The 25,874-nt window shown below is 43.8% G+C and overlaps 2 protein-coding genes across 3 annotated transcripts; both read left to right on the top strand.

Annotated features, from left to right (window-relative positions):
• The first annotated feature begins 176 nt into the window (after positions 1-176).
• LOC110535375 (eukaryotic translation initiation factor 2 subunit 3) lies at positions 177-11,049 on the top strand. Its single transcript, XM_021620341.2, has 11 exons — positions 177-330; positions 1,297-1,360; positions 2,018-2,145; positions 2,302-2,518; positions 8,477-8,635; positions 8,796-8,930; positions 9,028-9,122; positions 9,347-9,491; positions 9,594-9,763; positions 9,968-10,140; positions 10,332-11,049. The coding sequence occupies exons 1-11, from the start codon at positions 262-264 to the stop codon at positions 10,393-10,395; spliced, it is 1,419 nt and encodes a 472-aa protein (XP_021476016.1). The 5' UTR covers positions 177-261; the 3' UTR covers positions 10,396-11,049.
• Positions 11,050-13,766: 2,717 nt separating this feature from the next.
• lrrc31 (leucine rich repeat containing 31) lies at positions 13,767-20,699 on the top strand. 2 transcript variants are annotated; one of them, XM_021620339.2, is made up of 13 exons: positions 13,767-14,218; positions 14,469-14,521; positions 14,837-15,007; positions 15,142-15,297; positions 15,429-15,596; positions 15,686-15,850; positions 15,943-16,032; positions 18,777-18,917; positions 19,040-19,207; positions 19,290-19,454; positions 19,565-19,720; positions 19,812-20,089; positions 20,211-20,699. In XM_021620339.2, the coding sequence occupies exons 2-13, from the start codon at positions 14,509-14,511 to the stop codon at positions 20,328-20,330; spliced, it is 1,791 nt and encodes a 596-aa protein (XP_021476014.2). In that variant the 5' UTR covers positions 13,767-14,218; positions 14,469-14,508; the 3' UTR covers positions 20,331-20,699. The 2 variants fall into 2 exon arrangements, with proteins under 2 accessions (XP_021476014.2, XP_021476015.2); XM_021620340.2 differs by having other exon boundaries at positions 13,774-13,845.
• The last annotated feature ends 5,175 nt before the right edge of the window (positions 20,700-25,874 follow it).

Below are 25,874 nucleotides of genomic sequence, written 5' to 3'. Positions count from 1 at the left end.
GTAAAGAAGGGCTTTGAATTGCTAGTGAATTAGAATATTGCATCATCCCTAACGAAAGGACCCTTTTTTGAGTCGTTCACCAAATATATCATACATTTCTATTATACAATTCACGATAACACACGATGAAACATCTAATTTCTGACAACTGTCATGTCTGACTGGTGATATTACAGGAGACACAACTTGCTGAGTAGAATTTGGTGTACTAAATCTTTCAGGCAATCGCCGCAACATACTCAAATTCCTTTTACGTTTAAGATGGCGGGTGACGAGTCTGGAATAACGCTGGGTCAGCCTCATCTTTCCAAACAAGATCTAAATGATCTGGTGAGTGTTGATCTTTTCAACATTGATGATATGGATAGTGATGGTTAGATGCTTTAAAAGTCACCGAACAAAATATGAATAACGATGTTGTTGCGGGCTCTGGGAAAGGGACTGTTTTACCGGCACATGCTAACAGTAACTAGCTAGCTAACATTAGCTTGGCTGTCGTAGCAACGTGGGGATTGTCCATATTCAGCCATGCCCAATGAGTAAAGACAGTTTTCTCTTTTATATATAGTAACGTTCTAGACCAAGTACATTTGTTCCTCCAAGTCAGTCGTGTTTGCATTCAGTTGTGTATGTGCAGTTGTCACTGAAATTAAAAGTAAACAGCTGTTCAGTGCACATCTTCCCTGAATGGACAGGAAATGTCGCAGCATAACTGAACAACAGCCCATTCCTTTGTGTGAATGACCTATACTCAACACTTAAACAAATATATTATTAAGATACGCTGTAATTTAGCTGTTCAATTAGTCGATATTATTGATGGGGATATTTTACCATGGTATCATCAGCACCTGATGGTCACTTCACTAGGAGCACGTCACGTAAACTTCCAGCCGCTCCACAGGTCCCGTTTAATTATGCAGAATAGATTACGCTTCCACTGTCTGCTTCACAATGTCATAGCTCACGATACTCACACAATAAATCATCCATTATTTACTTCTCATGGCTAGCTCTCTCATAATGTTATTAGCCCACTAGATTAAATACCATACTTTTATAACGGACTTCACGCTGCTTGCTTAGCGAGTACCACTCCTGATTCCACCAGACTTGAACCCAGGACCTCTGCCTTGCTAACAGACGTGACAGCTTTCCTGAAGCGTCTTACCAGTCAGCGCCACTTAAAAGTTACAATTTGGCAGTTCAAGTGGCAAGACAAGGTTGAGGAGTAAGTTTCACATCCCCATGTGCTACACTGCATACTTCAATGACCTGTGTGTGTTCTCTCAACAGGATGTGTCCACCCTGACTCCTCTCTCTCAAGAGATCATCAGCAGACAGGCCACCATCAACATTGGTGAGTGAACCAGAACCAATCCCCTACAGTAGTGGTGTCTAACTTGAGACCTGGGGAAATCAGCCATAGATGACACACCCCTCACTTGATCTGATTCTAGCCTGTCTGATTGTATGATGACATTTGCCTTTGTGGAAATAAGGATTCAGATATATTATTGCCAATGTTATGCTGTGGGGCTGCAGCATAGGGGAACAAAATGGACTTGCTTAAAAAAAATATATACCAAATATTGCGATTGCACTTGCAATATAAATCAAAACACTTGGGTGAACTGTTGGAATCATAGAAATATAATGTTCTGGTTTGGAACAATTGGTTGATGCATTTGACCTAAATAGAACAGCATGCAAACATAGGGTGAATCCAACAGCGAGGAGGAGGAACTGCGCAGCTCGAGTAACATGGGTTTGTGTGTGGGAAGCAACCTTGAGGAGAAAAAACAAAGGAGTAAACTATAAAAACGGACATTACATACTGCTGAGATGCGTTTCAAAATATTGCATGCCACATCTTGCGATATGTGTATTGCACATGTCAGTATTGCGATTTCTGTGAACTTGATCAATAGTGTAGCCCTACGTGTGAGCATTGACCCCTAATACCCTCCTCCACATAGCACCTCCAGTAACACTCTCTGTCCTCCCTGCCCTGTAGGCACCATTGGTCATGTGGCCCACGGGAAGTCGACGGTGGTAAAGGCCATCTCAGGGGTTCACACTGTCCGCTTCAAGAACGAGCTGGAGAGGAACATCACAATCAAGCTAGGTTACGCTAACGCCAAGGTAAGCAACAGTGGCCATTGACCCTAACAGAAATAGGATCACACATGAGGAAGGGCTGTGACATGGGCAGAATACATGTGAGAGAATGGAAATGGCATAGTACCAGTAGCACAGGTGATGTTTCCCTACTGACCTGCCCTCCCCTCCCTGCTCTAGGTGTATAAGCTGGACGACCCCAGCTGTCCCAGGCCAGAGTGCTACAGGTCGTGTGGCTCCAGTACTCCTGATGAGTTCCCTACAGACATCCCTGGAACCAAGGGCAACTTCAAACTGGTCAGACATGTGTCCTTTGTGGACTGTCCTGGTCACGACATTCTGATGGCCACTATGTTGAACGGAGCAGCTGTTATGGACGCTGCCCTCCTCCTCATTGGTAAGACTCCACCTCTGATATGTTAATATGACGTCAATTGTCATTCTCATCCACACACACCTTGTCTATTAATATAATGTCCATGAGGCTAGGAGTATTTATACAACGTTGGGAATTACGTTTAAACAAAGTTGGATCCTTAACGTTAAGAAAAATCCCAAACATAATTTTTTTGACCCCCTACATAATTAAAATCACAGTGCAATTATCACAAAAAATGTAATTTTCTGTGTTATAGGCCTGGAACAGTAGGTTAACTGCCTTGTTCAGGGGCAGAACGACAGATTTTTACCTTGTCAGCTTGGGGATTCGATCTTGCAACCTTTCGGTTACTAGTCCAACGCTCTAACCACTAGACTACTAGGTGCACGGTTTTGTCGGCCCCTCTCACTCCCTTGCGCTGGCCTGCCTGCTCTTTCTCTTTGCTAATGAGGAGAGTGTGTGTTCAGTCTTTGGTCTGTTGCCTTTGATACCATCCAGGACCTATATACTAGGCGGTGTGTGAGAGGAAGACTCAAAAAATGGTCAAAGACTCCAGTCACCCAAGTCATAGACTGTTCTCTATTGTCCTTGAAATTCTAATCAATAATGAGGAAAGACGAGGTCAATCACCGATCGGGATATTACTTTATTCAAAATGTAAGGCAGCCGGTGAGGCTGGTCGACCCAATACTCTTGATTGTCGTGCCAAGCAGCTCTGACATAGAAAGAATACAAATTTATTTTATAGCAGAGATGCACCCTCTTAGCCTACATGACAAACATCAGATGTATGGAATGGTTCAAAAGGTGAGACTTGATATATGAGAAAGGAGGATCCCCCCCCAGTCAGATAGCATTTGTTGTGAAGACTGTTCTTATTGTATAGAAACCAGAGTTTGATTCCTCTCATCGTTATCCAACACCAAATCATTCTATGAAATGCATGCCGTAGGTTTTTATCACCAACCCGTTAAATCAATTGTCAGTTCCAGATACCCCTATCTTGTAGAGGTCGACCGATTAATCGTAATGGCCAATTAATTAGGGCCGATTTTAAAGTTTTCATAACAATCGGAAATCGGTATTTTTGGACATCGATTTTTATTTTTTATTTTTTACAACTTTATTTAACGAGGCAAGTCAGTTAAGAACACATTCTTATTTTCAATGACGGCCTAGGAACGGTGCAGAACAACCTTGTCAGCTCAGGGATTCAATCTTGCAACCTTAATGTTAACTAGTCCAATGCTCTAACCACCTGATTACATTGCACTCCACGAGGAGACGGCCTATTACGTGAATGCAGTAAGAAGCCAAGGTAAGTTGCTAGCTAGCATTAAACTTATCTTATAAAAAACAATCAATCAATCATAGTCACTTGTTATAACTACACATGGTTGATGATATTACTAGTTTATCTAACGTGTCCTGCGTTGCATATAATCGATGCGGTGCTCATTCGTGAAAAAGGACTGTCGTTGCACCAAAGTGTACCTAACCATAAACATCAATGCCTTTCTTAAAATCAATACACAGAAGTATATATTTTTAAACCTGCATGTTTAGCTAAAAGAAAGGTTAGCAGGCAATATTAATCAGGTGAAATTGTGTCACTTCTCTTGCGTTCATTGCACGCAGAGTCAGGGTATATGCAACAGTTTGGGCCGCCTGGCTCATTGCGAACTAATTTGCCAGAATTTTACGTAATTATGACATAACATTGAAGGTTGTGCAATGTAACAGCAATATTTTGACTTAGGGATGCCACCCGTTAGATAAGATACGGAACAGTTCCCGTATTTCACTGAAAGAATAAACGTTTTGTTTTCAAAATGATAGCTTCCGGATTCGACCATATTAATGACCTAAGGCTCGTATTTCTATGTGTTATTATGTTATAATTAAGTCTATGATTTGATAGAGCAGTCTGACTGAGCGATGGTAGGCACCAGCAGGCTCGTAAGCATTCATTCAAACAGCACTTTCGTGCGTTTTGCCAGCAGTTCTTTGCAATGCTTCAAGCATTGCCCTGTTTATGACTTCAAGCCTATCAACTCCCGAGATTAGGCTGGTGTAACCGATGTGAAATGACTAGCTAGTTAGCGGGGTACGCGCTAATAGAGTTTCAAACGTCACTTGCTCTGAAACTTGGGAGTAGTTGTTCCCCTTGCTCTGCATGGGTAACGCTGCTTCGAGGGTGGCTGTTGTCGATGTGTTCCTGGTTCGAGCCCAGGTAGCGGCGAGGAGAGGGATGGAAGCTATACTGTTACACTGGCAATACATAAGTGCCTATAAGAACATCCAATAGTCAAAGGTTAATGAAATACAAATGTTATAGAGATAAATAGTCCTATAATTCCTATAATAACTACAACCTAAAACGTCTTACCTGGGAATATTGAATACTCATGTTAAAAGGAACCACCAGCTTTCATATGTTCTCATGTTCTGAGCAAGGAACTTAAACGTTAGCTTTCTTACATGGCATATATTGCACTTTTACTTTCTTCTCCAACACTTTGTTTTTGCATTATTTAAACCAAATTGAACATGTTTAATTATTTATTTGAGGCTAAATTGATATTATTGATGTATTATATTAAGTTAAAATGAGTGTTCATTCAGTATTGTTGTAATTGTCATTATTACAAATAAATGTAAAAAATCGTCCGATTAATCGGTATCAGCTTTTTTGGTCCTCCAATAATCGGTATCGGCGTTGAAAAATCATAGTCGGTCGACCTCTACTATCTTGAGTAAAACCCATGTCCTTGACCACACGCCTTGACTAGCTGCAGGGAGCTGGAGTATGCACCCTGACGAAAACACAGAATTAGTAGAACTGAAATGTCTTACAGTTTGTTAAGTATATATAATGGTTAACTATTAATATTAAACAAAGCAGGTAAACATGTTAATTTTCCTCTCACACTCTGCTACCGCACGGCAAGTGCACCAAGTCTAGGACCAAAAGGCTCCTTAACAGTTTCTACCCCCCAAGCCATAAGACTGCTGAACGATTAATCAAATGGCCGCCTGGACTATTTACTTTGACCCCCCCCCATGTTTTTACAAATTACCTTGACTAACCTGTACCCGCACATTGACTCTGTACCCGTACTCCCTGTAATATAGCCTTTTTAGTGTTATTTTTTACTTTTATTTATTTAGTAAATATTTTCATAACAATGCAGTTCAAGAAATAAAGTTAAGGGCTTGTAAGTAAGCATTTCACGGTAAGATCTACACGTGTTGTATTCGGTGCTTGTGGCAAATAACATTTAGATTTGATTTAGAATATCCTAGTTTATTCATGGAACCAATGTTGCCAGGATACAGAGGTATCTTCTGGCCAGTCTTGGAAGCACAGGGTACTTACTCTTCGTTGCTGAGTTGGAGGAGGTGTTTTTTTCTCATAATATGAAATGACAGTAGGCTACCGGTAGCCTGTATCGATGACCCTTTTCAGATATAATGGAATGTGGTCTGTTAGGGTAGGCTACACTACGGCTTTTTAAATGCAGACACAAAACCTTCTCTGGAGATATGAACGGCGTTTTTTACTTGTCTGTAAAGTAATGCTGCTTCTGAAGCGGGACTATCGCAATGCGACCAGAACTGTCAATCACATCTTGATCTGCTGCGCGCAGCCTGCCTGCCTGCACGCAGACCACGTTCTCTTAAAATAGTGCTTTAAAGTTATTGAAATACTGTGACTTACCAAGACATTTAGTAGAAATAAAGCACATCTAGCTACCCTACCATTAGAAACAACACAGCAGCACATCAATCAGCAATGTTTCTTGTTGTCAGGGAAACAATAGAACATGATATGCCTGAGCAGAATTCTACAGTCTGAAAAGCTACAGACTCTTCTGATGCGGCACTTTTTTTAATTGTCTGAAAAGTTATCACGTGTAGCTGCGTTGTATGTCTGTAGCTGCGTTGTATGTCTGTAAAGGGTTGTAAATATGATATTCATTTCCCGGCCGTTACGGTCAAACATATATACTAGGATCGTTATTCTACATTGTGAATTGACGTGGAATTTTATGATTTTTTCTTATCGTTTTAAACGGAAAACCTATAGTGGTCGTTTTTAAACGATAAACAAAAAATGTCAATTTATCATATCCATACTGTTTATACACACCATTATTTATATGTACAATACCAGTCAAAAGTTTGGACACCTACTCATTTCAAGGGTTTTTCTTTGTTTTAATATTTTCTACATTGTAGAATAATAGTGAAGACATCAAAACTATTAAATAACACATGGAATCATGTAGTAACCAAAAAAGTGTTAAACAAATCAAAATATATTTGAGATTCTTCACCCTTTGCCTTGATGACAGCTTTGCACTCTTTTGGCATTCTCTCAACTAGTTTCATGAGGTAGTCACCTGGAATGCATTGAATTTCACAGGTGTGCCTTGTTAATTTGTGGAATTTCTTTCCTTAATGCGTTTGAGCCAATCAGTTGTGTTGTAACAAGGTAGGGGTGGTATACAGGAGCCCTATTTGGTAAAAGATCAAGTCCATATTATGACAAGAACAGCTCAAATAAGCAAAGGGAAACCACAGTCCATCATTACTTGGGGGTGGCAGGTAGCCTAGTGGTTAGAGCGTTGGACCAGTAACCGGAAGGTTGCTGGGTCAAATCCCCGAGTTGACAAGGTAAAAATGTGTTGTTCTTCCCCTGAGCAAGGCAGTTTACCGTTCTCTGGGCAGCCCCCTGCACCTCTCTCAAAGTTAATGTGGAAGATACATTTCAGTTGAATACGTTCAGTTTGACAATATATATATTTTCCCTACTTTAATCTGGAACATTTCAAGAACTTTTAACATTTCTTCAAATGCAGTCGCAAAGATCATCAAGCGCTAGGATGAACCTGGTTCTCATGAGGACCGCCACAGGAAAGGAAGACCCAGAGTTACCTCTGCTGCGGAGGATAAGTTCATTAAAGTTAACTGCACCTCTGATTGCGGCCCAAATAAATGCTTCACAGAGTTCAAGTAACCGACAATCTCAACATCAACTGTTCAGAGGAGACTGCGTGAATCAGGCCTTCATGGTCAAATTGCTGCAAACAAACCACTACTAAAGGAAACCAATAATAAGAAGAGACTTGCTTGGGCCAAGAAACACGAGCAATGGACATTAGACCAGTGGAAATCTGTCCTTTGGTTCCAACTGCCATGTCTTTGTGAGACGAAGAGTAGGTGAACGGATGATCTCCGCATGTGTGGTTCCCACTGTGAAGCATGGAGGAGGAGGTATGATGGTGTGGTGGTGCTTTGCTGGTGACACTGACTCATTTAGAATTCAAGGGACACTTATCCAGCATGGCTACCACAGCATTCTGCAGTGATACGCCATCCCATCTGGTTTGTGCTTAGTGGGACTATAATTTGTTTTTCAACAGGACAATGACCCAAAATACACCTCCAGGCTGTGTGAGGGCTATTTGACCAAGGAGATTGATGGAGTGCTGCATCAGATGACCTGGCCTCCACAATCACCGACCTCAACCCAATTGAGATGATTTGGGAAGAGTTGGACAGCATATGTGGGAACTCCTTCAAGACTGTTGGAAAAACATTCCAGGTGAAGCTGGTTGAGAGAATGCCAAGCCAGTCAAAGCTGTCATCAAGGAAAGGGATAGTTATTTGAAGAATCTCAAATATAATATATATTTTGATTTGTTGTAACACTTTTTTTTTTTGGTTACTGTGTTGTTTCTTGGTTTTGATGTCTTCACTATTATTCTACAATGTAGAAAATAGTAAAAATAAGAAAAACCTTTGAAAGAGTAGGTGTTCTAAAACTTTTGACCGGTATGTGTGTTTGTTTTATTCCGGACTCTGACATTGCTGCGATTAACAGATGTGCATATGTTATGTGACCAATAAACATTGATTTGATACATACATACACTGCTCTGTCTAACACCTCTCCTTCCTCTCTCCCAGCGGGTAACGAGTCCTGTCCCCAGCCCCAAACCTCTGAGCACCTGGCTGCCATAGAGATCATGAAGCTCAAACACATCCTGATCCTCCAGAACAAGATTGATCTGGTCAAGGAGAGCCAGGCCAAGGAGCAGTACGAACAGATCCTAGCCTTCGTACAGGGTCAGTGGCTGGAATAGCTCTGTCCTGTAAAGCATTGTGTGTGTGTGTGTGTGTGTGTGTTTCTGAATGTGTTTGTTTGCCTGAGCGTAGTGAATGTAGATGTTTAACCCCTCTGCCTCTCCTTTTAAAGTGTGTGTAACCTCTCTCCTGTTGTGTGTAGGTACAGTGGCAGAGGGAGCACCTATTATTCCTATCTCAGCCCAGCTGAAGTACAACATAGAGGTGGTGTGTGAATACATTGTCAAGAAGATCCCTGTCCCCATCAGAGACTTCACCTCAGAACCTAGACTGATTGGTAAGAATAGACACGTGATGACTTGTACCAGTTTATCATGTGTTGTGTGTATGTTTTGTGGGTGTGTGTTAATGTGGTTTGAGTTTGTGTGTTTCAGTGATCCGGTCGTTTGATGTCAACAAGCCGGGATGTGAGGTTGACGACCTGAAAGGAGGTGTGGCCGGAGGCAGCATTCTAAAAGGCGTGCTCAAGGTAGGACTCACTTCCTCTTCCCCAAGGCATCATGGGTAAGTGGTCCTATGGCGCAAAGTTCTCATGAAGCTCTCACTCACTTTCATTCCCTGGTCTCTGTCACTCCCTCCTCTCTGTTTCTCCTATCCTGTGTCATTCACCCTGTCTTTCTCTTTCTTGTTTCATCTCCCTCCTCTTTCTCTCACTACCTGCCTCCCTCCTTTTATATATTGGTCCCTCTCCAGGTGGGTCAGGAGTTGGAGGTGCGTCCTGGCATCGTGTCTAAGGACCATGAGGGGAAGCTGATGTGTAAACCCATCTTCTCCAAGATCGTCTCACTTTTTGCTGAACACAACGACTTACAGTACGCAGCACCCGGAGGACTCATCGGTATGTACTTATGTGTTACTGTGACAGTATGGTGGGTCAGGTGTGTGTTTTTTCTAATATAGGTTTAAATACTCAGGTATGTGTGTTTTCTGTCCTATCCAGGTGTAGGCACTAAGATTGATCCGACCCTGTGCAGAGCTGACCGTATGGTTGGCCAGGTGCTGGGAGCGGTCGGAGCACTACCTGAGATCTTCACAGAACTGGAAATCTCCTACTTCCTGTTGAGGAGGCTTCTGGGAGTCCGCACTGAAGGAGACAAGAAGGCCGCCAAGGTCAGCACTGTACCCTTGGAACTGTAGCCTGATACTCCTAGGCTTGCTGTTGCAATGTTGTGGATGGTAACAGACAGAATTTTAAAATGAAATTTAGAGGAGAAAGTGTCTTTAGAGACGCACCCAGTGAGAGTGTGTCAGTAAGTGAGAGGTTTTGTCTACTCCAACTCAGTCTTCTTTCTGTTTCTGTGTTTTTCCCCTCAGGTCCAGAAGCTGTCTAAGAACGAGGTGTTGATGGTGAACATCGGGAGTCTGTCTACGGGCGGCAGAGTGAGTGCAGTTAAGGCTGATCTGGCCAAGATCGTCCTGACCAACCCTGTCTGTACAGAGGTTGGAGAGAAGATCGCTCTCAGCCGTCGTGTGGAGAAACATTGGCGGTAAGAGAGAGGGGAGGGGGTTGATTTGACTGGATTTCATATATATATATATATACATACATACATACATACATACATACATACATACATACATACATACACACACATATATGTGTGTGTGTATATATAATATGTGTTTGGCTGTTTACCCTGACTATCGCATCCATTGGTTGTCTATTTTCTCTCTGCAGTCTGATTGGCTGGGGCCAGATCAGGAGGGGCGTGACCATCACCCCTACTGTGGACGACGACTGAGCAACCAAACAGGAAGTGTGTCTCCATGGTGACACCCTCTCAACAAGACTACACACCCAACATACTCTTTTTCATACATACACACACCTGTACAGCTGCCGAGAGAGGGATACCTGACCCGGGAGAGGGAAGGAAGGAAGGAAGGAGGCTGCATCTGAAATATCTATACTGGCTTCCTCACTACGTCTCCTCTCCTACAGCTGCACTGATAAATAAAGAACTGCGACAGGTGAAAGCAGGTTCCTCATAGATATCTACTGTTTTCATCTGTCTTGTTTTCAGATCAGTGCAGACGAACGAGGAAGACACCGTAAAGTATTGACATGCAGCCAGGGAGTTTAAAGAAAGGTAGCTGGTCTGGGGTTTTAAGATGACTATCTCCCAAAGCAGGACTGGGAATGATGGAACAGGGGGCAACACTCACAACGCTACAGATAGAAATGTAATGGATAGAGCTGAGATTACATGAGTTCCTATTAATTCCACATGACAGAGAATCCTGTCCTTTTCTATTTTATATATTTCTATCTGGCTGTACAGTAAGCGTTGCTCCATCCTGAATAAGCCCTGGAGTAACAGATGGTTGAGAGTGCTGTGTGTTCTGCTGTTAACAGCTTTCAGTGAAATCTAATAAAATACACATTTGGAACAAAAGCCTGTGAGTTTGTTCTTTAATATTCTATAGGGTTTGATTGGATACTTTTTATTATGCAATGATCTATTTACACATGTTTCTGTCCAATTAAAGCAGGCAAGTGGCAAGAATACAAAGAGGGTTTATGAATAATGTATTAACAAAAAAACATGAGAGAAGTCACATGTAAAGCCTGAGTACAGCTAAAAACACACTCAGTAATGATTTATCTGTAAACTCCACCCCTAACTCACCTGTTGGGATAAAGTTCTGCTCAGTGCTATAACATTCAGCTCGGTCTGAATGTTATAGGATAATGGGAAATGCATGAATACTGCCTTCCAAAAACTATAAAGTAAACCACTTTGTGGTCGTCTATCTGGTGATCTACACTGGGGAAATCAGTTCCTGAGCTGCTGCTGAACACTTTGGAGGAGCTGAAGAAAGGAGACTAAGATTTAAATGGCACCAGAATAATGGTGTGCTGATTACTTTAGTCACATCCCAAAGGCCCAGTTGGAGCATGCTGAGAGAGAAGACACTGGATATCATGATGCAGCCCTATGGTCTTGAGAATGCTGGAGATCCTCAGGAAGATAAACCTCAACATTCTTGCCGAGGGACTACAAATTGACAACCCATCAGGTAATTACTCACATTAGGTTGGAAATATCACTTACTGTACATTTTCCCTCACTGTCTGACAAAGTGAAATCTTGGGGTTCTTATAACCAATATTGAAACAGAAACCTTTTATATCAGCAATTACTGAGGAGACAGATAAACCTCAATCAGAGGAGAACACTGCTCCTGAACCTCTTCCACCAGAGGAGACAAAGCCTCCAAAACCGTCTCTCCCATAGGAGGATCTCTCCTGTCCTCTGTGCCATGACATCTTCAGGGATCCTGACATCCTGCCATGTAGTCACAGCGTTTGCAAGAACAGAGAGGACCTTGTTAGAAAGAGGACCTTGTTCTCCCTGTCTTCAGATCCTGTGATTCTGGACCCCAACACTGTCCATCCAGATCTCACATTGTCTAAGGATCTGACCAGTGTGAGAGAGAGTGAAGAGACACAGAAGCTTCCTGACCACCCAGAGAGATTTGATTACTTTACATGGATCATGGGTTGTGATGGAGTTAACTCAGGGACACATAGATGGGATGTTGAAGTTGTGCAAAATACAAATTGGTACCTGGGTGTGGTCACAGTCTGTGCAGAGGAAAGGAACCATCGAGAGTGACCACTGGCGATTCCGACACTTCGATGGGTTGTGCCGTGGCAGAGATCTTTCTGTCAGTCTGTTATATCTGGAGTATTTCTCCTGTCTTGTCCGGTGTCCTGTGTGAATTTAAGTATGCTCTCTCTAATTCTCTCTTTCTCTCTCTCGGAGGACCTGAGCCCTAGGACCATGCCTCAGGACTAACTGGCATGATGTCTCCTTGCTGTCGACCTGGCCGTGCTGCTGCTCCAGTTTCAACTGTTCTGGCTGCGGCTATAGAACCCTGACCTGTTCACCGGATGTGCTACCTGTCCCAGACCTGCTGTTATCAACTCTCAAAAGCAGAAGCGGTAGAGATACTCTCAATGATCGGCTATGAAAAACCAACTGACATTTACTCCTGAGGTGCTGACTTGTTGCACCCTCGACAACTACTGTGATTATTATTATTTTATTTGTATTTATTTTTTTACCCCCAATTTTGTGGTATCCAATTGTTTTTAGTAGTTACTATCTTGTCTCATCGCTACAACTCCCGTACGGGCTCGGGAGAGACGAAGGTCGAGAGTCATGCGTCCTCCGAAACACAACCCAACCAAGACGCACTGCGATACAGCTAGCACTGCGATGCAGTGCCTTAGACCACTGCGCCACCCGGGAGGCAGTGATTATTATTATCTGACCCTGCTTGTCATTTATGAACATTTGAACATCTTGGCCATGTTCTGTTATAATCTCCACCTGGCACAGCCAGAAGAGGACTGGCCACCCCTCATTGCCTGGTTCCTCTCTAGGTTTCTTCTTAGGTTTTGGCCTTTCTAGGGAGTTCTTCCTAGCCACCGTGCTTCTACACCTGCATTGCTTTCTGTTTGGGGTTTTAGGCTGGGTTTCTGTACTGCACTTTGAGATATCAGCTGATGTAAGAAGGGCTATATACATTTGATTTGATTTAGCTGTAGTCTCCATCCTCTGAGGATCTTACCAATGAAGGCCTCTGTGCAAATCCAGCACAGTTAGTTAGAGAAGATACATAGTTGCGTTTCAGGTCTTCTTTATTGCAGTTGTGTTGCACAAATAATCAGATCTCACAACGCCTGGAAAAGTGTTTGTCGTATATAAATGAGATAGCAATGCCCCTTGTCACTGTCTCATTTCAGATTCATACCCTCTTATGCAGAGGTCGAAAGTTGAATTATTTGCTCGATTTTTGGGAACCATCTTTTACTGTACTTAGATATTTCCAGTAAAAAATGGCCAAATATTTACATTAAGTCCACATATGTTTCCTTTGAGTAGTCTTATAGCATTATTATCCTTGGGTGATATGTAATATAATTATAATTAAGTTATTATATGAATGTAATCCTGTAATAAATAAAATATTTATTGATCAATCCAAATATTTCCGCGTCATTCAATCATCTCTGTTTGACCTAGATGAAAACATGGATTTTAGCTCAATCTTTATTACGTTGCAAGCTGTCGTTTTTGTTTACTAAAGGAGTTCCGAAGTCTACTTCCTGGATGGATGGCACACCTGATGGTTGTAACTCGTTACCACAGCCACAAAGTCAAAATTGGCGAGGCTATATCGTAAGTAAAGAAAACAAAAGTTGCTTTTTGGTCTTAATTTAATTTTAGAGTTTGGCATATGGCTACCAGAGTGGTTAGGTTTAAAATCCTTGTAGAACATTGTAGAAATATGCGGCGATTTGCTGTGATAAAGAACTGAAGACAGCACCTGAAGAGCACGAGACACCACGCGTCAACACGGAGTGACAATATCCAAAGGAGTCGCAAATGTAGACGCTGATCCAAGGTCAATTTGGCGTTTATTGAGCTGAAGGGGGTTTGGGGACGGCAAGCCGATCCTATATCTGTACAGGACAGCCTCTACTTGGAGCTGAAGTAGCCTACACCTGTGACAGACGCATTTCGGCGGTCAGGCAATATCACGGATCAAAAAGTATGTATCGTAAACTTTGAATGGCGAAAAATGTAATGTTTTTCGCAATAAAAGAGACGAGACGCACGCAGCTTGTGTTTCTTTGGGGGAGGTCGATTGCGTTTTTAATAAGATTTCAGTGTTAAATTCGGTAGGCCTATTACTCAAAAGATTGAATACAGAAGTATTGCTCCTCTTCTAGGCAGAAACTGTCATGTAAAATGGTATCTGTGTCAACGTGTGTGTGATCTGTGCACCGTATGATCATAAGCTGTTACAGAGCTATTTGAGTTGCTGAGCTGCACTGAAGAATGGAATCATCAGGTATGTTGCTTTATGTTTTTGCTCCTATACAGGTCTAGGCTCCAATATTAATCTCCTAGCCAACTGATTATGTCCTACTGATGATTAAAATATGATAAATGTTTGGAATGAGATGGGAAAATCTGATTGATCTGTTGTTATGGCCATACGTCAGTCCTTGACTCAATTGATCACTTGACTGAGTAGGTGTGTTAGAGCTGAGCTGGAACAAAATACTGCACACCCTGTAACACTCAAGAACTGGGTTGGGGTAGAGGGTAAGGGTCAATTTGGGATTGAGTAGGCATCTAATCATGTCTGTTTGTGATTGGCCAGATGTCCAGCGGGGGCGGGGACGTTCGCCGTTTGACCTCATCATGAACCAGATCCGCAGGAAACGCACGACCTCAGACAGGAAGTCAACGTCTGGCCGCTTCCTGTCCCGCCAAGCGGAGAGTGGAGGGCTTCCTGAGGACAGAGAGGCGGAGGAGGAGAGGGATGGCGCAGGTGAGAGGACTGTGAGAACCTCAATAAGCAGCAAAAGTATTTAGTGCCCATAGTCAGTACCATTTTACTGGAATTGTAGTGTGTCTTAGGATAACTTAACATGTGATATGTTTGGTGTTTGTGTTGTGTCCCAGGTGTCGTTCCTGGCCCAACTGACCCAGCAGAGAGTGTGTGTGATATGGGCTGGGGTCGTGTGTGTGTGTTTGTCAAGAGGCTGGGGAAGAGAGCAGACAGCAGGACTTTGAGTCTGGCTCACTGCGACCTCACTGCTACTGATGTACTGGAACTAGGTTAGTACACCCATACATTTAAATAATTTATTTGGATCCACAAATCAAATGTACATTTCAAGACACACGCACATACTCGTCATATTATGTTGGTGTCATCTTTTAGTGCCCACCCTGTCTCTCTCTCTCAGCTACCTTGCTCCCCTCTCTGTCTCTATTGGAGGAGATGGACCTGTCATGGAACGAGCTGATTGGAGGATGTCTGAGATCATTGACCTCTCACCTCCAGAATGTGGGTGGACTCAGAACCCTCAGGCTCTCCTGCTGTAGGCTGACTGCTGATGACATCACTGCTCTGGGTGGGGCTTAAAAAGAGACTCTAACCTAAACACTTACTGTGTCTTTACATTAGTGGCAATTTTGCAGACTGCCTATGTGTGTTGTGTAGGTGAGGCATTGAAGTGTGTTCCGATGTTGGAGGTTCTGGACCTATCCTGGAATGCTGGTATTGGTGGCTCAGCTTTGCAAGGCATTGTGGGTAAACTCCACCCAACCCTTAGAGAGCTCTACTTGGTGGCCTGCCAGCTCACTGAAACTGACGCTACTATACTAGGTACGTACACATGCATGCACAGACACACACACAAACACAAAGTTGTACGAGATTAAATTAAAGGTCTCTCTCCCCTCTCTCTCTCATCCCAGGTGGTATAGTGAGTGTTCTCCCCAGACTGTGTGTGTTGGATGCATCTTGCAACCCTCTCCTGGCCCACACACAGACCGAAGCAGAGGACGGTGCTCAACTCTTTATTATAAAAAAACAGTAAAAGGGTGCTAGAAGCCAACAATCCTAAATTGAAAAGGGGGCCAGCCCTTACTCATTTGTTGCAATTTATATACAGTGGGGCAAAAAATATTTAGTCAGCCACCAATTGTACAAGTTCTCCCACTTAAAAAGATGAGAGAGGCCTGTCATTTTCATCATAGGTACACTTCAACTATGACAGACAAAATGAGGAAAAAAAATCCGGAAAATCACATTGTAGGATTTTTTATGAATTTATTTGCAAATTATGGTGGAAAATAAGTATTTGCTCACCTACAATCAAGCAAGATTTCTGGCTTTCACAGGCCTGTATCTTCTTCTTTAAGAGGCTCCTCTGTCCTCCACTCGTTACCTGTATTAATGGCACCTGTTTGAACTTGTTATCAGTTTAAAAGACACCTGTCCACAACCTCAAACAGTCACACTCCAAACTCTACTATGGCCAAGACCAAAGAGCTGTCAAAGGACACCAGAAACAAAATTGTAGACCTGCACCAGGCTGGGAAGACTCTGGGAAGAATCTGCAATAGGTAAGCAGCTTGGTTTGAAGAAATCAACTGTGGGAGCAATTATTAGGAAATGGAAGACATACAAGACCACTGATAATCTCCCTCGATCTGGGGCTCCACGCAAGATCTCACCCCATGGGGTCAAAATGATCACAAGAACGGTGAGCAAAAATCCCAGAACCACACGGGGGGACCTAGTGAATGACCTGCAGAGAGCTGGGACCAAAGTAACAAAGCCTACCATCAGTAACACACTACGCCGCCAGGGACTCAAATCCTGCAGTGCCAGACGTGTCTGGCACGTGTCAGGCCCGTCTGAAGTTTGCTAGAGAGCATTTGGATGATCCAGAAGAAGATTGGGAGAATGTCAGATGAAACCAAAATATAACTTTTTGGTAAAAACTCAACTCGTCGTGTTTGGAGGACAAAGAATGCTGAGTTGCATCCAAAGAACACCATACCTACTGTGAAGCATGGAGGTGGAAACATCATGCTTTGGGGCTGTTTTTCTGCAAAGGGACCAGGACGACTGATCCGTGTAAAGGAAAGAATGAATGGGGCCATGTATCGTGAGATTTTGAGTGAAAACCTCCTTCCATTAGCAAGGGCATTGAAGATGAAATGTGGCTGGGTCTTTCAGCATGACAATGATCCCAAACACACGGCCGGGCAACGAAGGAGTGGCTTCGTAAGAAGCATTTCAAGGTCCTGGAGTGGCCTAGCCAGTCTCCACATCTCAACCCCATAGAAAATCTTTGGAGGGAGTTGAAAGTCCATTTTGCCCAGCAACAAAACATCACTGCTCTAGAGGAGATCTGCATGGAGGAATGGGCCAAAATACCAGCAACAGTGTGTGAAAACCTTGTGAAGACTTACAGAAAACGTTTGACCTCTGTCATTGCCAACAAAGGGTAAATAACTTTTGTTATTGACCAAATACTTATTTTCCACCATCATTTGCAAATAAATTCATAAAAAATCCTACAATGTGATTTTCTGGATTTTTTTCTTTTCTAATTTTGTCTGTCATAGTTGAAGTGTACCTATGATGAAAATTACAGGCCTCTCTCATCTTTTTAAGTGGGAGAACTTGGTGGCTGACTAAATACTTTTTTGCCCCACTGTGTGTGTGTGTGTGTGTGTGTGTGTGTGTGTGTGTATATATATATCACAAAAGTGAGTACACCCCTCACATTTTTGTAAATATTTGAGTATATCTTTTGAGGGGACAGCAAATTTACACTGTTATACAAGCTGTACACTCACTACTTTACATTGTAGCAAAGTGTAATTTCTTCAGTGTTGTCACATGAAAAGATATACTCAAATATTTACAAAAATCTGAGGGGTGTACTCACTTTTGTGATATACTGTGTATATATATATATATATATATCTATTAATTGTATTATTTTTTATTATTATAAAAACATTTGTACCTTTTTATTTAACTAGGCAAGTCAGTTAAGAGAAAATTCTTATTTACAATGACGGTCTACCAAAAGGCAAAATGCCTCCTGCGGGGACGGGGCTGGGATTAAAAATGCATTCAATTAAAATATAGGACAAAACGCACATCACGACAAGAAAGACAAAACTACATAAAGAGAGACATAAGATAACAACAGCATGGCAGCAACACAACATGACAACAACATGGCAGCAGCACAACATGACAACAACATGGCAGCAGCACAACATGGTAGCTGCACAAAACAGGGTACAGACAACAAAATATTGGGCACAGACAACAGCACAAAGGGCAAGAAGGTAGAGACAACAATACATCACACAAAGCAGCCACAACTGTCAGTAAGAGTGTCCATGATTGAGTCTTTGAATGAAGAGATTGAGATAAAACTGTCCAGTTTGAGTGTTTGTTGCAGCTCGTTCCAGTCGCTAGCTGCAGCGAACTGAAAAGACGAGTGACCCATGGATGTGTGTGCTTTGGGGACCTTTAACAGAATTTGGCTAGCAGAACGGGCGTTGTATGTGGAGGATGAGGGCTGCAGTAGATATCTCAGATAGGGGGGAGTGAGGCCTAAGAGGGTTTTATAAATAAGCATCAACCAGTGGGTCTTGCGACGGGTATACAGAGATGACCAGTTTACAGAGGAGTGATGTGTCCTATTAGGCGCATTGGTGGCAGTTGATCTAGTTGCAGATGATATTTCGATTTTCTTGATGTTGTTTTTCTTTCACAGGCAGCATGTCCAAAACAGAGCCAGGGAAAGGCAGCGTGTGGGGTTTGGGGGGGTTAGTCCCTTCCCTAAGCCACACCCCCTCTCTTACAACCCTACGACTACACGACTGTGGCCTGACCACACAATCCCTCGGCCTGTTGGGTAAGATGCCAGTCAAACACATAAGGGAGAGAAACTGGCCATTCGATTAGTGTTTGTCTAGGGGCTAATTCATCTATCAGTCCTCATAGATCTGTTAATTTGATCAACCCCTCTTTCTACAGGTGGTTCGTTCCACTGCCTCCGCTCCCTGTGTCAATTGGACCTGTCCTGTAATAAGGGTGTGGCCGGGGGGCTGTCCCTCCTCTCCCCTCACCTGGCTCTCCTCTCACATCTGGGCGGCCTGGACCTGCACCTCTGCTGCCTCACACACACAGACCTACAGGCCCTCAGTGAGTGTGTGTGTGAGAGAGAGAGAAGTGGTATGTCTTGAGTTGATGCGTACCTTTGAATGTGAGTGTGTGTTGTCTCCAGTCCAGGCGCTGCCCTCGCTTACTGAGCTGACGGAACTGGACCTGTCATCCAATAAGGAGGTTGGGGGTGTGGTCAGTGATATTGTCTCCGCCCTCCCGCTGTCACAGATTAAACTCCTCCCACTCAACGGCTGCAGTCTGAACCAGGAATCACTTAGCGCACTCGGTACTCCACTATTACTGGCTGCTTCTTATTCTAGTCTAGTGTACTTCAAGATGAGGCTTCTGTTTGACGGCTAGAATCCAAATAAAATATTCTGTATGTGTGTGTTCCAGCTCTAGCTATGCCGTACCTGCAGTGTATAGATGTGTCCTGGAGTAAGATGGTGGGCGGGCGTCTGGCACTGCTACTGGAAGCTCTGCAGCCGTCAGCCACCCAGGAGCTCCGCCTTAGCAGCTGTGACCTCACCACTGTCGACCTGCTTCATCTGGGTACACACATGCATACACACTATCACGCACTCTATACACACCTACTGACACAAATACAGGTGAGTCTAATAATCTTTCCTTCTGCCCCTAGCTGTGGTATGTAAGCGTGGCGTTCTGTCCTCTCTGCGTGTGTTGGACCTGTCCTATAACGGAGGGGTGGGGGAGGAGGGGTGGTGTGGGTTGCTAGGAGAGGGGGGGCTGGGCTCACTGGAGGAGCTGGACCTTAGTCTGCGACCCCTGACCTCTAAGCCTTCACTCCTGACATCCAACCCCTCACCCCTGACCTGGCTGCCAACCCTGCTCTCTGCTTTTCCTCATCTACCTGCGCTGACACGTCTCTCTCTTCAGCGATGGACTCTCACAGCCCAGGTACACACACACACACGCGCACTGACTTGGTACTGACTTTTCATCTATATGGCATAAAATCAGGCCAATTGTAATGGCTGGAACTATCAGATGTATGTTATTACATCCTTCTCTCCTCCAGGAGCGGGAGCAGGTAAACCACGCCCTCAGGAAGAGGAAAGTACTATTAGAGTTGGACCCCGTCCCTTTTGCTTCGTCTGCCAATCAGGAGGGGCTAGAGGAGGAACGCAATGAGGAGTAGAGCTAGAAAGAGGGAAGAGAATTGGAGGGGCTTTTGTTTGTTTTAATTGATTTCATGTAAATGTATCTAATGTTTATTACTTCTAACATATGGGTCAAACACATTAACTATGTTGTCTTTTAGATCAAGCACCCAAAATAATCTTGTGATGTTAAGCACCATGCACATACACCATACTGTTTGCACATTGTTTTCCCGCTGACAATGACTTTGATGAAAGTAAGAAGTTTATATCAGTAAAACTACTAACACTGTGAGTCTACTGATCTGAGCTGTTTGGCCAACTCTGTTCATTTGACTTTTAGCTTCACTCTGACATGCTGATTGTTTAAATAAATTATGCACCGGGTACATGAATAACACCTTTGACATCTTGGAGTGTGTGTAATAATTCTGCAGGTGGAAAGTAGAGTGTGTCATATTGTGTTTAATGGGATTCACATTCTCCTCTCATCTCCGATAGAAACAGAACCTGAATCATTTATTCTTCTTGCTGGCGGGTGCTTTCTTCTCCTTCACTGCAAGTTCCTCTCTTCCATCACTCTTCTTCTGTCCTTCTCCAGTTCTCGGAACATTCCGAAGCCCCTCTGGACCATCAGCCCCTGCCACCATGCCTGGATCTGTTCGCAGAAACACTATGTGTGTGACCAACTGGGTTCAAAACCCCAGATCTCCTGTGTGCCACAAGACTGTGTTCACCCTTCAGTTATTTACATGCACCTGTACGTGTGTTTGTATGTTAGTAGTATCTGTATGTATCTGTATGTATCTGTATCTGTATATCCAGTCTCATTTAGGTAGAGTTGTATAGCCCTGAGGCATAACTTCTACCAGAGGGTTGTAATTCAGCTGTAGAACCACCAGGTGTCACAGGAGAGGCATATATTTGGGCAGAGCTGATATCCTGCTATCCTGTGTATACAACTCTTTTAAAGCTGGGGGGAAAGGAGAGGAAAGAGGTAGGTGTGTGGTTACCAGGCGGCGGACAGAGTGGTCAGTCCCCTCCTGTACTCCCTGTTCACTCATGACTGCACAGCCAGGCACGACTCCAACACCACTAAGTTTGCAGATGACACAACCGCAGTAGGCCTGATCAACTACCAGATAGCCTATAGGGAGGAGGTCAGAGACCTGGCCGTGTGGTGCCAGGACAAAAACCTCTCCCTCAACGTGATAAAGACAAAGTGTGGACTACAGAAAAAATAGGACAGAGTACGCCCCGCCCCCATTCTCATCGACGGGGCTGTAGTGGAGCAGGTTGAGAGCTTCAAGTTCCTTGGTGTCCACATCAACAACTAACTAATGGTCCAAGCACACCATGACAGTCGTGAAGAGGGCACGACAAAACCTATTCCCCCTCAGGAGACTAAAAATATTTGACATGGGTCCTCAGATCCTCAAAAGCTTCTACAGCTGCACCATCGAGAGCATGGTTCATCACTGCCTGGTATTGCAACTGCTTGGCCTCTGACCGCAAGGCACTACAGAGGGTAGTGCGAACGGCCCAGTACATCACTGGGGCCAAGCTTCCTGCCATCCAGGACCTCTATTCCAGGCAGTGTTAGAGGAAGGCCCTACAAATGGTCAAAGACTCCAGCCACCCTAGTCATAGACTGTTCTCTCTGCTTCCGCACGGCAAGCGGTACCAGAGCGCCAAGTCTAGGTCCAAGAGGCTTCTAAACAGCTTCTACCCCCAAGCCATAAGACTCCTGAACATCTAGTCAAATGGCTACCCTGACTATTTGCATTGTTCTCTCCCCCTCTTTACACCACTGCTACTCTCTGTTGTTATGTATGCATAGTCACTTTAATAACTCTACCTACATGTACATACTACCACAACTAACAGGTGCCCCTGCACATTGACTCTGTATCGGTACCCCCTGTATATGGTCTCACTATTGTTATTTTACTGCTGCTCTTTAATTACTTGTTACTTTTATCTCTTATTCTTTTCCGTATTTTTTTTAAACTGCATTGTTGGTTAGGGGCTCGTAAGTAAGCATTTCACTGGAAGGTCTACACCTGTTGTATTTGTCTGATTCTGCTCCAGCAATTACCATGAGCCCATCCTCCCCAATTAAGGTGCCACCAACCTCTGTGCTCCATATTCCCTAATATAGTGCACAACTTTTGGCCAGAGCTCTATGTGGCAGCATATGAATCTTTGGCCAAAAGTTCAGCACTATATTAGGGAATAGGGAGCCATATAGTAGTGAATATGGTTTCATTTCAGTTTTGCTGAAGGTTGATGACATCACTCTCCAAGTGTGTAAAAATTGTCTATCCTCCTTGGGTGCAACACTCACTACCGAGTTCCAAACTGCCTCTGTAAGCAACGTCAGCACAAGAGCTGTTTGTTGGGTTCTTCATGATATGGGTTTCCATGGGCGAGCAGCCGCACACAAGCCTAAGACCACCATGTTCAATGCCAAGCGTTGGCTGGAGTGGTGTAAAGCTTGCCGCCATTGGACTCTGGAGGAGTGGAAACGCGTTCTCTGGAGTGATAAATCACGCTTCACCATCTGGCAGTCCGATGGATGAATCTGGGTTTGGCGGATGCCAGGAGAACTCTACCTGGCCCAATGCATAGTGCCAACTGTACAGTTTGGTGGAGGAGAAATAATGGTTTGGGCCCCTTAGTTCCAATGAAGGGAAATCTTAATGCTACAGCATATAATGACATTCTAGAGTCTACACGATTCTGTGCTTCCAACTTTGTGGTATCAGTTTGGGGAAAACCCTTTCCTGTTTCAGCATGACAATGCCCCGTGCACAAAGCAAGGTCCATTTAGAAATGGTTTGTCGATATCGGTGTGGAAGAACTTGACTGGCTTTCACAGAGCCCTGACATCAAATCAAAAACCTTTGGGATGAATTGAAACACAGTCAGTGCCCAACCTCACTAATGCTCTTGTGGCTGAATGGAAGCAAGTCCCCGCAGCAATGTTCCAGCATCTAGTGGAAAGCCTTCCCAATAGAGTGGAGGCTGTTGTAGCAGCAAAGGGGGGACCAATTCCATATTAATGCCTAGGATTTTGGAATGAGATGTTCGAGCAGGTGTCCACATACTTGTGTGTGTATTGTATCTGACCTGCAGACATAGTAGAGCTCCATGTGTCTCTGGTACATTCTCCAGCTGGTTCTGGGTAACATACAGCTCCCTCAGCAGTCCCAGGCTGATGACCTCAGCAGGCAGGGTAGTCAGGCTGTTCTTTGATAGGCCCAACAGCTCCAGGTTGTAGAGGTTCTGACAGAGGCCCTTAGATAGCCTCTCCAGCTCATTACCAAGGAACTGCAGCACATTCTGCAGATGATCTCTTCCAGTCTTCCGTACCAGGCTAAGGTCCAGTGGGTTGCGGCTGAGGTCTAGAGAGCGTAGTTGCGGCAAGCATCCCAGCTCTTGGTACACGGTGCCCAGCCGGTTGTAGGTAGAGAACCCACAGGCAGGTAAGGCAGGAGATGCCAGGTGGGATGTGTTGGAGCTGGTCCCTGTCCAGGTGGACTGGGTGGAGCACCGGGGAGGGGAATGCCGTAAGGCCCCATCCAGAACAGTCCCGGAACAGGATTTTAGCTTGCCTGTCCCTAGGCGTTTACGAACCCAGTAGGCTCACACTCCAACCGCCCGTCTCGCACCACCAGCTCTACGATTTCATAGAAGTGGATAGAGAGCATGATGCTACCTTTCATGATACCACAGAGGGGAGTTGGCACTATCTATGTTAGCAACAGAGTTACAATTGCTAGAACTCAATCCAATACAGGTCAACGTTACGTGGTGGCTGAGCAGGCTTTGAGGTACAACAAGGAACATTCAATGGATGTCTCCTTGGGAACGTTCAGGATTCATTGTGTGCTTTGTTAACAACCAACTAACATATGAAAGTTAATGATTGCCATAGTAATTACCAGAGCCATAGCATTGTTCTATAGCGCAATCGAAAAGTATTCAGACTCCTTTTCCTTTTTCCACATTTTGTTACTTTCCAGCCTTATTCTAAAATGGATTAAATAAAACATTTTCTTCAATACTCCACACAGAATAATCCATAATGACAAAGCAAAAACAGTTTTTTAGACATTTTTACAAATGTATTAAAAATAAAAAACAGTATTTAGACCCTTTGCTACGAGACTCGAAATTGAGCTCAGGTGGATCCTGTTTCCAATGATCATCCTTGAGATGTTTCTACAACTTGATTGGAGTCCACCTGTGGAAAATTCAATTGATTGGACATGATTTGGAAAGGCACACACCTGTCAATATAAGGTCCCACAGTTGACAGTGCATGTCAGAGCAAAAGCCAAACCATGAGGTCGAAGGAATTGTCCATAGAGCTCAGAGACAGGATTGTGTCGAGGCACAGATCTGGGGAAGGGTATCAAAACATTTCTGCAGCATTGAAGGTCCCCAAAAACACAGTGGCCTCCATCGTTCTTAAATGGATGAAGTTTGGAAACACCAAGACTCTTCTTAGAGCTGGCCGCCTGGCCAAACTGAGCAATTGGGGGAGAAGGGCCATGGTCAGGAAGGTGAGCAAGAATCCGATGGTCACGCTGACAGAGATCCAGAGTTCCTCTGTGGAGATGGGAGAACCTTCTAGAAGGACAACAATCTCTGCAGCACTCCACCAATCAGGTCTTTATGGTAGAGTGGCGAGACGGAAGCCACTTCTCAGTAAAAGGCACATGACAGCTGCTAGGAGGCAGCCAAAGGACTCTCAGACCATGAGAAACAAGATTCTTTGGTCTGATGAAACCAAGATTGAACTCTTTGGCCTAAATGCCAAGCGTCATGTCTGGAGGAAACCTGGCACCATATCTACGGTGAAGCATGGTGGTGGCAACATCATGCTGTGGGGATGTTGTTTAGTGGCAGGGACTGGGATACTAGTCAGGATCGAGGGAAAGATGAACAGAGCAAAGTACAGAGAATATCTTGAAGAAAACCTGCTCCAGAGCACTCAGGAACTCTGGGGAAGACTGGGGGCGAAGGTTCACCGTCCAGCAGGACAACAACCCTAAGCACACAGCCAAGACAACACAGGAGTGGCTTTGGGACAAGTCTCTGAATGTCCTTGAGTGGCCCAGCCAGAGCCCGGACTTGATCGAACATCTCTGGAGAGACCTGAAAATAGCTATTCGTTGCCAAAGGTGCTCCAACAAAGTAATGAGTAAAGGGTGAATACTTATGTAAATGTAATTTTTCTGTTTTTTTAACTGTTTTTGCTTTGTCATGATTTGCTATTATGTGTAGATCGATGGAAAAATGTTTTTTAATCCATTTTAGAATAAGGCTGTAACGTAACAAAATGTGAAAAAGTCAAGGGGTCAGAATACTTTCAGAATGCACTGTAGATGGAGAACATTGAGCAACCTAAACTTTTCTTAGTGTTCTATGCAAAAATGGTCATTACCATGGCAACTATATCACATCAACATGTTGGCCATATTTGGTGTACTAGCCATATTGTAAATGTATTGTAAAAGGATAACTTATTTTTTATTTTATTTAACCTTTATATTACAGGAAAATATATTTCT

Source organism: Oncorhynchus mykiss, chromosome 11 (genome assembly GCF_013265735.2).
Source record: "Oncorhynchus mykiss isolate Arlee chromosome 11, USDA_OmykA_1.1, whole genome shotgun sequence".
In the NCBI taxonomy this organism is placed as follows: Eukaryota; Metazoa; Chordata; class Actinopteri; order Salmoniformes; family Salmonidae; genus Oncorhynchus; species Oncorhynchus mykiss.
This window is presented reverse-complemented; position numbering and strand designations above follow the sequence as displayed.